The sequence below is a fragment of the Myotis nattereri genome (assembly GCF_964212035.1).
Source record: "Myotis nattereri genome assembly, chromosome: 15".
NCBI classification, from domain to species: domain Eukaryota; kingdom Metazoa; phylum Chordata; class Mammalia; order Chiroptera; family Vespertilionidae; genus Myotis; species Myotis nattereri.
In genome coordinates, this window is record NC_138090.1 from 39,558,316 (window position 1) to 39,572,407 (window position 14,092).

The window sequence follows — 14,092 nt, forward strand, 5'->3', positions numbered from 1 at the left end:
TTCTCCCCTGAGTGAGATGGCAGGACCAGAGAAGAAGGGAGAAATGGGCAGGTTCTGGTGAGTGGCCCCCTCCCCCAGGCCTGCCACAGGAGCCCACGTCTGCGCCCTCCTGGTACTAAGAGCCTTGGCGCCATGTTTGGGAAGAAGAAGAAGCGGGTAGAGATCTCGGCACCATCGAACTTCGAGCACCGCGTGCACACTGGCTTCGACCAGCATGAGCAGAAGTTCACGGGACTGCCCCGCCAATGGCAAAGCCTGATCGAGGAGTCAGCTCGTCGGCCCAAACCCCTCATCGACCCTGCCTGCATCACTTCCATCCAGCATGAGGCCCCCAAGGTATGCTGGCACCCCCACCTCGCCTGACCCTCACCAACCCCACAGAGGGACCCCAACCCTTAACCCCACACTTGATCCTGTGGCCAACATCTCGCTGACCCCCATCCTTCATGACTTCCAAATACACGCCCCAACCCTCCACACTCATCCTCACCCCCAGTGCTGCCCTTTCATCCACCCCTTTACCCACTGACGCCTTACCTAGCCTCCAGCCCTGAGAACCCCACTCTTACCTCAATCCCCCCAACAGCCCGTTCATACCAGCTCCTAAGCTGTGCTCTCCCAGAGCCTCACACCTAGAGTTCTGTGTCCCTGACCCCAGTGCCATCCATGACTTGTCCTTGGGTCTTTACAGAGCTCCCATGGCAGTGAGGGGGAGCGGGGAGGGCAGACCTATTCCCAGATGGTGACCCCCCCTTAAGTGGTCAGGGCTGGGCTGGGGAAGCCCAGAGAAGAGGCCTGATCCAGGCCTGGGGTTCAGACCCATTTCTCAGAGGGGACACCTGAGCTAAGCCCTGAGGACTGAGGAGGAGGAGGAGTCCTGGGCAGACGGTGAGCAGCAGGGCTTTTAGTGGAGGAAGAGGCCCGTGTGAACCTTGGGGATTGGGGTTTGGGATTGCCAGCAAACGAGCAGAGCTGGGATTGGTTCATCATGCTCTTTTTTAAAAAATATATATTTTTATTGATTTTTTTACAGAGAGGAAGGGAGAGGGATAGAGAGTTAGAAACATCGATGAGAGAGAAACATTGATCATCCGCCTCCTGCACACCCCCTACTGGGGATGTGCCCGCAACCGCAACCAAGGTACATGCGCCTGACTGGAATTGAACCTGGGACCCTTCAGTCCATAGGCCGATGCTCTATCCACTGAGCCAAACCAGTCAGGGCAAAAGGCTCATGCTCTTAATCCCTTTCCTGCCTCCATGGTTCAGGTGCTCTAGCATGGCCTACAGTGAGGCCGGCCTGGTGGCATGGACTTTACCCCAAGGGCAGTGGGAACAGGAAGGGCCTCGGGCCAGGGGAGCGAATCAGGGCTGTTCCGGGAGTGGAGGTGGGTGTAGCAGGCTCAGCGCCCGGGACCAGGCTTGCAGATGACTCATCCTCTCCAGTTGCCCAACCCAGCCTCCAGGTCAGTGAGGTGGGTGTAGACACAAGTGTGGACCCTCTCCCACCAGGGTCTCAGTCTGGGGGCCACTGAAGTGTTCCTGTGTCCCATGCAGGATGCTTCTGAATATTTTGAGTTATTTGTCACCTCTTATAAAGTGAGAGATTTCATGTCCAAACTTCTGTTTCTGGCTTCTCCTGACTGGTCCGCTGAGGCTGAGTGATAGCTGCCTCCACAGCAGGGGACTGGCTCCTCTGAGGTACAGGCCCCACCTGGGCGACCAGGAAGAAGAGGCACCTTGTCTTAATTCACACAAAGGTGCCACACAGGCTAGCACTGTCCTGGGGCCCCTGTGTGTTTGCTGCCCAGTCCTCCCAGGCCCTTCCTCCCTCCCCCAGGCACTTCTGACCCTAAAGCCTGACCAGCTGTCTGCCAGGCTTCCGGGCTGGCAGCCAAGGCCCAGCAGAGGCAGGGGCAGGCCCCATAGGTGGGTTTTGTGGGATCGGTGTTTTCTGCACAGTAGAGGCAATTCTGACTTCGGGCTATCTGGCAGCCCTGGGCCCATGTCCCTGTGTGTCAGTGGTTGACAGCACAGAAGTGGGGGCCATATTCTCTGCTTCCCACGGCCTCCACTCAGCTCCCCTCACTCCCTCACGGTTCAGCAAATGTTTATTGAGTGCCTTCTGCAGACCGACACTGCTCTAAGTGTTCAGGTTTAGCAAGAGCAGAAACAGGAAGACCCAGTCGCTGCTCACACACACATTGCACCTGGGGAGCTGTAGGTGTTTATATCCACTGGTTTTATGTACTTTATTTTTTTAATAAATATATTTTATTGATTTCAGAGAGGAAGGGAGAGGGAGAGATAGAAACATCAATGATGAGAATCATTGATCGGCTGCCTCCTACACGCCCCCTACTGGGGATCGAGCTCACAACCTGGGCATGCGCCCTTAACCGGAATTGAACCTGGACCCTTCAGTTCGCAGGCCGATGCTCTATTTCCTGAGCCAACCCAGCTAGGGCTCCAGTGGTTTTAAGTGCTCTAAAGGCAGGGAAGAGGGTCAGGGAGTGTTAGGGGCTGGCATTTTAGATGGCTGCTCAGCAAAAGTCTCCCTCTGAGAAGCTGAGTTTCCAGCAAAGACCTGAGGAGAGGAGGGAGGGAGCCATGGCATACTTGGGGGAAGATGTTCCAGGCAGAATGAACAGCCAGTGCAAAGGCCCTGAGGTAGGAGCTGCCTTTGTACTTGAGGAGCAGTGAGGCCCATGTGCCTGGAGCTAAGTGGGGGACAGGGAACCCTGGAGACTGTTTCTCAAAGAGGGAGCCAGGACCTGGATGAGGGTGGTGCCCATGGAGAGGGTGAGCACTGGGTGGATTTGGGACACACGCTCCACCCAGCCCCCATCGGCATTCTCATTGCCATCCCCGCTCCTGGGGTACTCTTGCCCTCTATGTTGGGCCCACTCCTTTCTGACTCTCCCTATACCCAACCCTTGGCTTCCAGGGGAACAGAGAATGTGTTTTTGGGGTTAACAACACTGGCAGGCTGCAGGGGAGGAAGCACCAAGCTGTGCCCTGGTCCCAGCATCCTGTAATTTGCAGCTCTCCAAGGCTGATTATGGAGTGACGTGGCCTCTGCCCTCCCCCTTCACCCACAGGGCAGGAACCGTTCCCCCCCCCCCCCCCCCCCCCGCAAGCCAGGAGAGCAGGAGGCAGGAGGGTGCTTCAGCTAGCTTCAGGCTGGGGATGGGGCTGCGGTGGGGCGGAGGCAGCCTGACTGAGGGGAGGTTACTCCTTCAGCCCTCCCCCTGCAACTGACTTCTCTGTGTGGGGGTGGGGGAAGGGTGCTGCGGGGCCTCCCTGGCACTGCCCCCATCTGCCCAGCCCCATCATCACCCATAGCATTTCTTCATTTGTCTCTGTCTTGTCTCTGTGTGTGTTGTATTGTCCTGTCCTTGTGTGTTGGTTACATATCCTTTGTCCCCCTCCTACTTGCCCGGCCCCTCTCCCACCACTGCCCTGGATCCTGGACCCCAGACCATCGTGCGGGGCAGCAAAGGTGCCAAGGATGGGGCCCTCACGCTGCTACTGGACGAGTTTGAGAACATGTCAGTGACACGCTCCAATTCCCTGAGGAGAGACAGCCCGCCGCCGCCACCCGCTCGTGCCCGCCAAGAAAATGGGATGCCCTCCGAGCAGGCTGCCATAGCCAGAGGGGGCCCAGAGAAGGCGGGCAGCCAAAGCCGGGTTGCTGGTCACCGTGAGGGGAGTGGCAGCAGTGGTGACAAGCGGCGGGTGGGGCCGGAGAAGAAGCCAAAGTCTTCCAGGGAGGGCTCAGGGGGGCCCCAGGAATCCTCCCGGGACAAGCGACCCCTCTCTGGGCCTGACGTCAGCACCCCCCAACCTGCTGGTGTGGCCAGTGGGACGAAAGTGGCTGCCGGCCGGCCCTTTAACACATACCCGCGGGCCGACACGGATCATCCATCCCGGGGCGCCCAGGTAACTGATCCCCCACCCCAAGACCCCGTATGTCTCCTTCCCCAAAGCTTTTCCTACCCCCACCCACCTACTCCAACCTGTGCCCAGCCCACTGTGCATCTCCATCCTGACCACCATGTGTCTGTGCCACAGCCGGGCCCCTGTCCTGCTCAGGAGAGCAGAGCTGGCCCCTGGCCCTTCCACTGACAGCCTCCTCTCCTTTCTGTTTCAGGGGGAGCCTCACAACATGGCCCCCAATGGGCCATCAGTGGGGGCCCTGGCTGTCCCCCAGTCCTCTTCCTCCCGGCCTCCCACCCGAGCTCGGGCCCCCCCCAGCCCTGGAGTGCTGGGCCCCCATGCCTCCGAGCCCCAGCTGGCCCCTCCAGCCCGAACCCTCGCTGCCCCTGCTGGCACCCCTGCCTCTGGGCCTCCCGGCCCCCGCTCTCCACAGCGGGAACCCCAGCGTGTGTCCCATGAGCAGTTCCGGGCTGCTCTGCAGTTGGTGGTGGACCCTGGTGACCCCCGCTCCTACCTGGACAACTTCATCAAGATTGGCGAGGGCTCCACAGGCGTTGTGTGCATCGCCACTGTGCGTAGCTCAGGTCGTCTGGTGGCTGTCAAGAAGATGGACCTGCGCAAGCAGCAGAGGCGTGAGCTGCTCTTCAATGAGGTGGGCCTCCTGGCCTCCCTGTCCTGCCCTCACCTTCCTCCCAGTGCTCCTCCACCTGATGGTGTTGAGGCCCGAAAGAGGTAGCTCCTCTGCCAGCAAGCTTGTTACAAAAGCAGAGGGCTCTGGGAGCAGCCTCCGGACTCTGATGCAGGGTCCATCAGCACTGTGCCCCACAGCCCGGCCCTCACCCCACCACCCCCACCCCCGTTACTATGAGCTTCGGTTGAATGTGGCCCTGAAACCAGTGTGTTCCCACCTCTCCCATCCCCATCCCACCTTCCTTTCTAACCTCGGCTCATACCTACTTGTCCTGATCTCAGCCCTGTGCTCAGGCGCTCTCTTCCCACTTCCTCTCCCAACACCAGCCTGGTCTTCAGGGCCACTCAGAGACCAGCTCAGGGCTGGTTACAGATTGGGATCAGAAATGTGTGTGCGTGGGGAAGAGAGCGCCCTCAGAATGAATGGAGGCTTCAGGCCTAAGCTGCCTTTATGGTCTGTTAACTTTGGGGAAGGCCGTCCAGGGCGATCCCGATGAACAAGAGTGACAGGTGGAACTGGGCCTGCAGTGTGGCAGAACCCAAACCCTGGCCCAAGAGTGAGGTAGGAGGGCGGCTGACGGCTGGCGGCCCTCCCCCTACCACGCTGACCCAGCCTCCCTCACCAGGTGGTGATCATGCGCGACTATCAGCACGAGAATGTAGTGGAGATGTACAACAGCTACCTGGTGGGCGATGAGCTCTGGGTGGTGATGGAGTTCCTGGAGGGAGGTGCCCTCACTGACATCGTCACCCACACCAGGTACTGCCAGGCAGCACAGCCCTGGCTGGCACCCAGCCCACTGTCTCCCCAGCCTCCCTAAGGTGGCGCTAGATTCCCCCCAGACCTCTCCTGTGACAGGATGAAGTCCCCTCCAGATCCCTTGGGGTGGCGGAGCCAACAGGGCTATATCCCCCTCAGACACCCAAGGTTGGACTGGACCCCCCTTGGACCCCTTTGCCCCAGTTGCTTCCTCCTCCCACACAGGATGAACGAGGAGCAGATCGCCTCAGTGTGCCTCGCCGTGCTGCAGGCCTTGTCTGTGCTCCACGCCCAGGGCGTTATCCACCGGGACATCAAGAGTGACTCCATCCTGCTGACCCACGACGGCAGGGTGAGGATTCGGGTGGTTTGGGCTTCCGCTGCCCCTCCCCAGCTCCCCTCTGCCATCAGGGCAGGCTCTGGCCCCCAGTGCAGCGTCTTGAGGAGCAGTCAGCTTGTTCCTTGGGCAGCAGTCCAGAGTCAGGTCATTGGTGGCCCAGGCTGACGGGGCTCTGCCATCAGCCCAGGACACTGGCACCTGCACTCTTGCCCTAGGCTCAGAAAAGGGAGAACACATGTGGGTGGCCACCACAGTTTGGCCATGTGCTTCTCCCACCCCTGAGACCAAGCACCTGAGTGGCTGTGGACCCATCCTGCCTCCTGTCTTCTGGACTGAATGAACTTCTGGTCTATGGATGAGCCACAGAGTGCCCAGAACCTGCATGTACAGTCCAAGAGTGGACTCTCAGTGGGAGGGCCCCTTGCCTATCACCCAATTCTTGGAGATTCGACCTTCCTCCCCCAGAAAAGTTAATCCAGACAACAGAAGTGGCAGTGTGGAGCTCTTTTCACTGGGCGGGCTCAGGGGGGCAGCTTCAATCTAGGGCCGTGGTTGGCAAACTGCGGCTCGAAAGCCACATGCGGCTCTTTGGCCCCTTGAGTGTGGCTCTTCCTAAGCCTTAGGAGTACCCTAATTAAGTTAATAACAATGTACCTACCTATATAGTTTAAGTTTTAAAAATTTGGCTCTCAAAAGAAATTTCAATCGTTGTACTGTTGATATTTGGCTCTGTTGACTAATGAGTTTGCCGACCACTGCTCTAGGGTCTGTGAACCCCTGAAGATGTCTACAGAAGTGTTTTAGGGACATGTGTAGCCACCTAAACTTGCACACACTCTGGGCAGGCTTTCCGGGGTTGCGACACACAGACATCCTCAAGAGTCTGGAAGGGGCCTGCGACTCAAAAGAGGTGTGCATCCTTGGTTCTGCAGGCCTGGTTGTCGCAGAGGCAGACCCAGTGTCCTCACACTCCAGGGAAGCAGAGACCCAGGCGTGAGCTTTAGGATCCAGCTCTGGTCTCGGCCCCAGCATCAGCCTGGGTACCCGTAGGACTCAGGTCACTTCCCCTCACAGCCCTAGGGCAGACCCTGTCTGGAAGTCAGATGGTGTGATGTGGAGGCAGTGACACACCTAAGGGCTCCCTACCAGAGGTGGAGACCCAGCATGTCAGAGGCCAAGGAATTAATAGGGGGCTGCCTCTCTCACCCTCCCCATGCCAGCACCTCTGACCTCGCTGCCTGTCCCCTGCCCCAGGTAAAGCTGTCAGACTTTGGGTTCTGCGCCCAGGTGAGCAAGGAGGTGCCACGGAGGAAGTCATTGGTTGGCACGCCCTACTGGATGGCCCCAGAGCTCATATCCCGCCTTCCCTACGGGCCAGAGGTAAGCCAGAGGGAGCTGGTTGTACAGCTGTCAGCAAGAGTTCGTGCTGTGAACAGCATGAGTGGCGGGGTTCAGAACAGCCAGAGTGACGGCGTGAAGTGGGTCTCAGTCTGGGGAATGGGTCTCCAGGGATGATTTTGGAGGAAGAGGTAGACATTCATTCATTCTTGATTAGGTACTAGTTCTGAGCCATGCCTAGTGCTTGGCAGTGAGAACAGAATGCTGAGCAGAAGTGGTCACGGCTTTGACTAACAGCTGGTGCAGAGGCCACAAAGTGGCTGGCTCCTGGCTGGTTGGCTTGAAGATGCTTTTGCAAGCATTTAAAAAAGATAAGTTTCTCACAGAAGTCCAAATATCCATTCTCCATCAGAAAACCAAGATGTTTGGTCACATGGAGGCCAATTCCCACATGGCAACAATTGGCAGCACAGATAGGCTGCTCTGCTATAGAAAGGGCAGCCCCTTCGTCTTGGTCGTAGCCCCCACCCATTCCTATTAGGTACACTGACCGGCGTCACTGCCATCACCTGCCTGGCCCTGAGGCCTGTGAGCTCGTGCCCACGGCCCTGAGGATTCCTCCACAGTCAGCCAGCAAGACCTGACCCAGTGCCTGGTCCTGGGACAGGCATCCTGGGAAGCACATCTTGGGGGGCCTCAGGCTGGAGTGGGGTCACACTGGGAGGGGAGACTAGTATGAGATTCTGAGAGGACATCTCAGTCAGGACAGCCTGTGAGTGACAAACCCTGCTCAAATGGATTTAGCAAAACCTGGAAGCTAAGGGTCCCCAAAATTGTGACAGGCTTCAGGCCTAGCCGTCCACATGCTCCTTCTCTTCAGGCCCTGATTTTCTCTGCAGTGTTCTCTCAGTCAGGTGCTCCCCTGGTGACAGCAGAGATGACCCTGACAACTGGGACATGTCTCCCTGCCTATGAATACCATAGGATATTTGGCTTATAGTCTCAGGGTCGACTCTGATTGGTTCCGCTTGTGTCGTGTGCCCATTCCTGACCCAGTTACTGGTCCCAGCCAACCTGGTCATGCTCTTGCCTCCCCTTCCCCCCGCCTACCCCTGGCTAGGTGTGAGGAAGGGTGGGGGGTCCGCCAGAGGAAACTGGTTGTGCTTAGCAAAAAGAAAGGGGACAGGCTAGGTGGGCAGAACCCTCCAGGGGGTTCCCTGGGTGAAGAATGCATGGGGTTGGCAGGCTCATGTCAGAGCAGGGGTTCCGGGTCCAAGGCTCAGGTTGCAGAGAGGCAAAGGTAGAACTGGGGGCCATCCCTCCCCAGGATTCCCCCAAACCCTGGCCTCCTCCAAACCCTGGCCTACCCAGCACAAGCCCTGCTATCCCTTCCTCCGCTGCAGGTGGACATCTGGTCGCTGGGGGTGATGGTGATTGAGATGGTGGACGGGGAGCCCCCCTACTTCAATGAGCCACCCCTCAAAGCCATGAAGATGATTCGGGACAACCTGCCACCCCGACTGAAGAACCTGCACAAGGTGGGCCCTGCCGGCAGGCAGGTAGTGTGAGGAAGATACACAAGCCTGTAGGGTGGCTGGGTGCCACCCGGCCTCACACCCAAGCAGTGCGCTGGTGGTTGGTGTGGACTGAACTGGGGCATTGATATCTCCTGGGATGGCATTTACTGGGTGCTAGACTCATTGCCCTCCTAATCCCACAGAGGTGCTCACGCTGGCCTGACTGAAGGCACACAGCATGGTCAGGCCCCGGAGAGGGGCCTTCCGGGTAGAGCTATCTGGGGAGAAGGGGTGCCTCCAGGGCCCCGCTGCTGCCAGCTCCTCACCAAACTTTGAAAATAGGGGGGAAATGAGTCCGTGGGGCCAAGCTCTAGACACAGGGCACCTCTTTCCTCCCGACCTGGACAATAGGTGTCACCCATTGACAGGAAGAGGCGACTGAGGCCCCCACAGCGAGTGAGCAGTGGAGCTGGCACTCAGACCTGCCCTGCCTCCCCCACAGGTGTCACCGTCCCTGAAGGGCTTCCTGGACCGCCTGCTGGTGCGTGACCCAGCACAGCGGGCCACGGCAGCCGAGCTGCTGAAGCACCCGTTCTTGGCCAAAGCGGGCCCGCCCGCCAGCATCGTGCCCCTCATGCGCCACAACCGCACCAGATGAGGCTTGGTGCCCTGTCCCTGAACCAAAGAGCCCCTTGGGTTACCCCTCCCTTGCCGAAGGCCAGTAGGGGGCCGGCCCGTGCTCCTCCTGGCCTGGGAGACACTCCATGTGGCATTGCCTTTGTTACTGGGGCAGTGTGTGGGACCCTACTACTGAACTCCAGTTTTGATTTTGTGACTCAAAATATGGGATTTGTGGGAGCAAGTGAGGCTCCCAGATCCCCCCCTACAGGACAGGCCCTCCCTGTGTTTCCCTGTCCCCAGGAAGGACAGGCAGCTTCCCATCACTGGAACTCTGCAGTGGGGGCTGCTAGGGGTGGAAAGAACACTACGAAAGAGGCGTGTGTGCGTGCGTGTGTGCGTGTGTGTGTGTGTGCATGGGTGTGCACACAGTGGAAGGTCCAGCTCCTCTGTCCTCCAGACTGCGAGTGGGTGTCTCTGACCTTGCCTCACATACAACCCCCTCTCCCCCTGAGCCATGGTGGGGGTCGATCATGAATGTCTGAAGAGTGGCCTTCTCCCTTAGCCCTACATCTCCTTTCTGTGGTTGGATGGGGAGACAGGTCAGGGCTTCCCCCCACCCCCAGCCTCTGCAGAAAATGACTACTGCACCTGGACAGCCTCTTCTTTTCTAGAAGTCTATTTATATTGTCATTTTATAACACTCTAGCCCCTGCTCCCAGCCGGGGACAGATGGTCCCTGTTCTGCGGGGGGCACCGGGGACGAACCACTGCTTGAAGAATCAGGTTCCTGTCCCCTTGGCGCAGCCCCACCTGCCCTCCCTCAAGTTAGTTTTACAATTAAAACATTTTCTTGATTTGTGTGTGTGTGTGTGTTTGTGGAGTGTGTAGAGGCCCCTGCCTGCCACACTGTCCAGGCGGAGGGACTCTAGGGTCAGGAGTGGGCGGGCCTGGCCTATCGAGGATTCTAGCCCAGCTTAGGGCAAAGGCTATGTCTGTGGGCGAGTGGGGAGTCCCAGGTCAAAGGATAGCCAGTAAAGCTCCTGCTCACGGGCACATTGACACTGCCCACCCCCTTTCTCCGAGCCTGGAAGGAGTCAGTTTACAAGTCCATGTGCCGTGATGACCACTGTACCAAATCTGCAATTTCTGGCAACTTGTTTCAAAGGTTGTCTTGAGCGTGTTCAGTGGGTAGGAATGAATCCGTGTTGAGTTGATGCTAGTAAATTGCTCAATGGACAGATGGGCTTTGGGGCTTGGCTAAGGTGGATGGACCAAGGCTGCCAGCTTCCCAGAGACTCCATCAGTCAAGCTCTTCCCTCCAGGCTGACTCGGGCCTGGGCCTAGCTCCCAACAGGGGAGAAGCAGTCCAGCTGTCATCGAGTGACAGTGCAGCGTTCTGGACACTGAGCTCTCCGGGGCTTTGTGTGTCCCCCCAGCATGCTGAGGGGTGGGGCAGGAGCAGCTTCCTGGGGGCCGCTGGGAGCACAGGAGAGAGCCCCTCTCCATAGCCCTCCGGTATCACTGGCACCAGCAACCCCAGCCTGGTTTGTGGGTGGAAGTGTGTGGTGAGGACGGAGAGATTCCAGCTTGGTCCACACTACCACTCTCCTCCACTATCACGTGACTATCTCCAGAGCACCCCTCTTCACTGGCCCCGACTTCCCCCAAGAATTGGGGTGCGGTTTTTGTGACAGCCTGGCCGAGTCCATGCATGGTCTAGATAAATAATCAGATTTAAACAGCCCAGCACGAGCAATAATTGCTGTATGTGAATGTGTCTGGAAAAAATATGCCAAAATTGGCATAAGGAGAAATAACCCAAAGACCAAAATATCCCCCGACACACAATGCTTTGAGCTTGAATACCTGTACAAATGAGTTGTGCCAAGCTTTGAAGTATCAGGTAATTCCTACCTTGTACAAATTGTTCCAGAAAACAGGAAAAGGGGATAGCCGTCGGAGGCTCTTTTAGCCTGGAATACCCATAATCCCCAGAACAGATAAGGGTGATGAGGAAAGAGCGTTGCAGCCACACTGGGCGCCTGGAGGTGCCACTGTTGGTGGAGACGCCCACCGAGACTCCGCGATGACATTTGCCCCTTAGGTTGTGGAGGAAGAGCCCACGGCAACTCTGCTCTTACCGTGTCTTCAGTCACATAACTGCAGTTTTAAAGAATGGCTTTGGGGAGCCCCTTGTCCAGCCCCCCTACGTTCCCCCAGCTGCTGACGTCCATGCTGGAGGAGTTCCTACGGTATCAGTAAGAAACTCCTCTAGTTTCAAACAGGATTTAATACAGGGGGTCGGTTACGAAGGCACTGGGGAAGCTGGAGGAGCCACAGAGGGCCAGGAACCCAACCAGTAGTCATTAAAGGCAGGAGCCTCCACTGTGGGGCTAGAGGGACGAAGGGTCAGTGGCCCTACTAAAGTCCACTTGTGTCCCTGCTGCACTGAGCAGAATGGCTGTCCAGCTTCCCACCCTCTACTCCCACTGGAAGCCTCCTATGGGCAGGACCTTACTGATTCCAACTGGCAAGAGTCGTACAGGCAGCTTTTCAGGCTTCCCGCCTCGTGGGAAGGGCAGGTGTGACGGAGCAGAAGAGTCATCTGCTCCGCTGGGATGTGGGACAGGGGTCTCACTCTGCCCAGATGTCACTGTGCAGACATGGCGCTCCACAAGGAGTGTTAACTTAGCCACAGCAAAGGTCCAGGAGAGGGAGTTAAGGACATGTGAAGGTCAGACTTAAGTCAGACCAGTGGTTCTCAAAGTGTGGTTCTGGACTGGCAGCATCCCTGGGAACTTAATGGGAATGCAAGTTTCTGGGCCCCACTCACCCCATCACACCATGTGGGACCTGGCTCTCTGTACTACACAACAACCTGCCAGGGGATTCTGAGGCCGTCTTGAGTGTGAGAGCCACTGAGACCTATCATTGGCCAAGGAGTGTGGGATTCAGCCCTGCCCAGTCAACAGGATCCCAGCCTCCTCCTATCTCACGCTCCTCCATACTGGGACTGTGGCCTCTCCCCGTGGTCCAAGAGCACTGCCACCACCAGAGGGAGCCAGAAAGAGGGCACCTGCCTTTAAGGATAGGACCCCTGTGGTCGCATCAGGGTCTCAGTGGCCAGAGCTTAGGTGACCACAGTCAGAGCAATGAGGTTAGGAAATGTAACCATTGTGTCTAGCTAAAAATTCTATTACTATAAAATTGTGCTCCTTTACCCCTGCTGATAGACTATAACGTTATAGAGGAAAATATTTAATGGCCTAGAGCAGCCGTGGGCAAACTACGGCCCGCGGGCCGGATCCGGCCCGTTCAGCTGTTCTATCCGGCCCGTGGAGCCAAAAGAGCAGAGGGTTCTCTTGCTCTCCCCTCCGCTCCTTCACCAGCAGCAGTGTTAACATGTATTAGTTCACACAAACACTCCATCCATGCTTTTGTTCCAGCCCTCCGGTCCAGTTTAAGAACCCATTGTGGCCCTCGAGTCAAAAAGTTTGCCCACCCCTGGCCTAGAGGCAGAAAAGGATTTAATTTATTTTTATTTTTTAGAGAGGGAAGAGGAAGAGAGAGAGAAACATTGATGTGAGAGAGAGACATCAATCCATTGCCTGCCACTGTTGGTGCTCCAACTAGGGATCGAACCCACAACCTGGGCATGTGCCATGACCAGGAAGTGCACAGGATGACATTCAAGCAGCTGAGTCACACCAGCCAGGACTTCTTCAATAAAACTTAAAAGGAACAAATTATGAAGGAAATAAATTTGGTTATATCAAAAATTTGTTCAAGGAAGGACATGAGCAAATATAATAGGTTCAGAATGGAGGGAAATATTTGCAAAGTATAACACCTTGTAAGATTATTTTAACAAGAAAAAGAACAACCCTCGTAGAAAAATGGTCAAAGGCTGTAAACAGGTGACTTACGTAAGAAAAACCCAAAGGCCAACAAGAGTGCACAGGTGCTCAAACTCATCAGTAATCATAGAAAGGCAGCTTCCATCACTGAGCTGACCCTTGAGCAACACGGGTTTGAACTGCATGGGTTCCCTTATATGTGGACTTCTTCTCATAGATACCTCTACTGCTTTCGATCCCCCGTTGAGAGTCTGAGGATATGGAGAGCCGACCATGCATTGAGCTAAGTCTTTTTACATAGGGAACTTGAGCATCTGTGGATTTTGATATTATCTGGGGGTCCTGGAACTAATTCTCTATGTATACCAAAGGGACAGGTTAAGTTTTGGGGAAGTCAGAAGTTATACATGGATTTTAAACTGCAGGAATAAGGGGGTTGACACCCATAAGCCCCACATTGTTCAAGGGTTAACTGTATTGCACATTAGTATTTCCCAGTAATTCAGCTCCTGGCTGACTTACCACAGAAATCTCACTTGGGACCATGTAGGAGCCTGAGGATGTCCACTGCGGCATGACTGATGGGATGGGAGCTGGAGGCAGTCTGGGTGTCCACCCCAGTGAGTGAGTGAGACACCAAGGGGTGCAGCCGGTAGGACCATGTGTGCCCGCGGGGGGTAGGAGCCAAACCAGTTATGGCAAAGTAAAATTAAGAGCTATATTGCCAGACAAGGTGTATGAATTACAAATTGTCGACATAAAACAATCATTTTGCAAGACCAGAAAAGAGACTCATTTACATATTACAATGGCTCCCAGTGGGAAGCAAGGGAGGAGGATAAAGGTAAAGAATAAACAAGAGATTGGCCTTGGAGGTAAGGCCTCGAAGGCGATGCTGAAGATATGTTCTATAAGCAAGGGCAACCCCATTAGTGTGGATTGGGGCCCAGGTACTGGTATTTAAAATGGAAATTATCCAGATGATTCTAACACGCAGCCAGGATTCAGAATGCGAAGATGGCAGTTTGTC

The 14,092-nt window shown here is 56.2% G+C and overlaps 1 protein-coding gene across 3 annotated transcripts in view; it reads left to right on the forward strand.

Annotated features, from left to right (window-relative positions):
* Positions 1 to 10,058, forward strand: part of PAK4 (p21 (RAC1) activated kinase 4) — a 51,788-nt gene extending 41,730 nt beyond the window's left edge. The window contains exons 3-10 of one of the 3 annotated variants that reach the window (XM_081108227.1): positions 79 to 336; positions 3,481 to 3,942; positions 4,154 to 4,591; positions 5,256 to 5,389; positions 5,615 to 5,741; positions 6,984 to 7,109; positions 8,471 to 8,605; positions 9,087 to 10,058. In XM_081108227.1, the coding sequence (XP_080964353.1) occupies positions 133 to 336; positions 3,481 to 3,942; positions 4,154 to 4,591; positions 5,256 to 5,389; positions 5,615 to 5,741; positions 6,984 to 7,109; positions 8,471 to 8,605; positions 9,087 to 9,242 (1,782 nt within the window). In that variant the 5' untranslated portion in view covers positions 79 to 132 and the 3' untranslated portion in view covers positions 9,243 to 10,058. The remainder of the gene's footprint in view (positions 1 to 78; positions 337 to 3,480; positions 3,943 to 4,153; positions 4,592 to 5,255; positions 5,390 to 5,614; positions 5,742 to 6,983; positions 7,110 to 8,470; positions 8,606 to 9,086) is intronic. The other 2 variants (XM_081108226.1, XM_081108228.1) reach the window with 2 other exon arrangements.
* Positions 10,059 to 14,092: the final 4,034 nt, after the last annotated feature.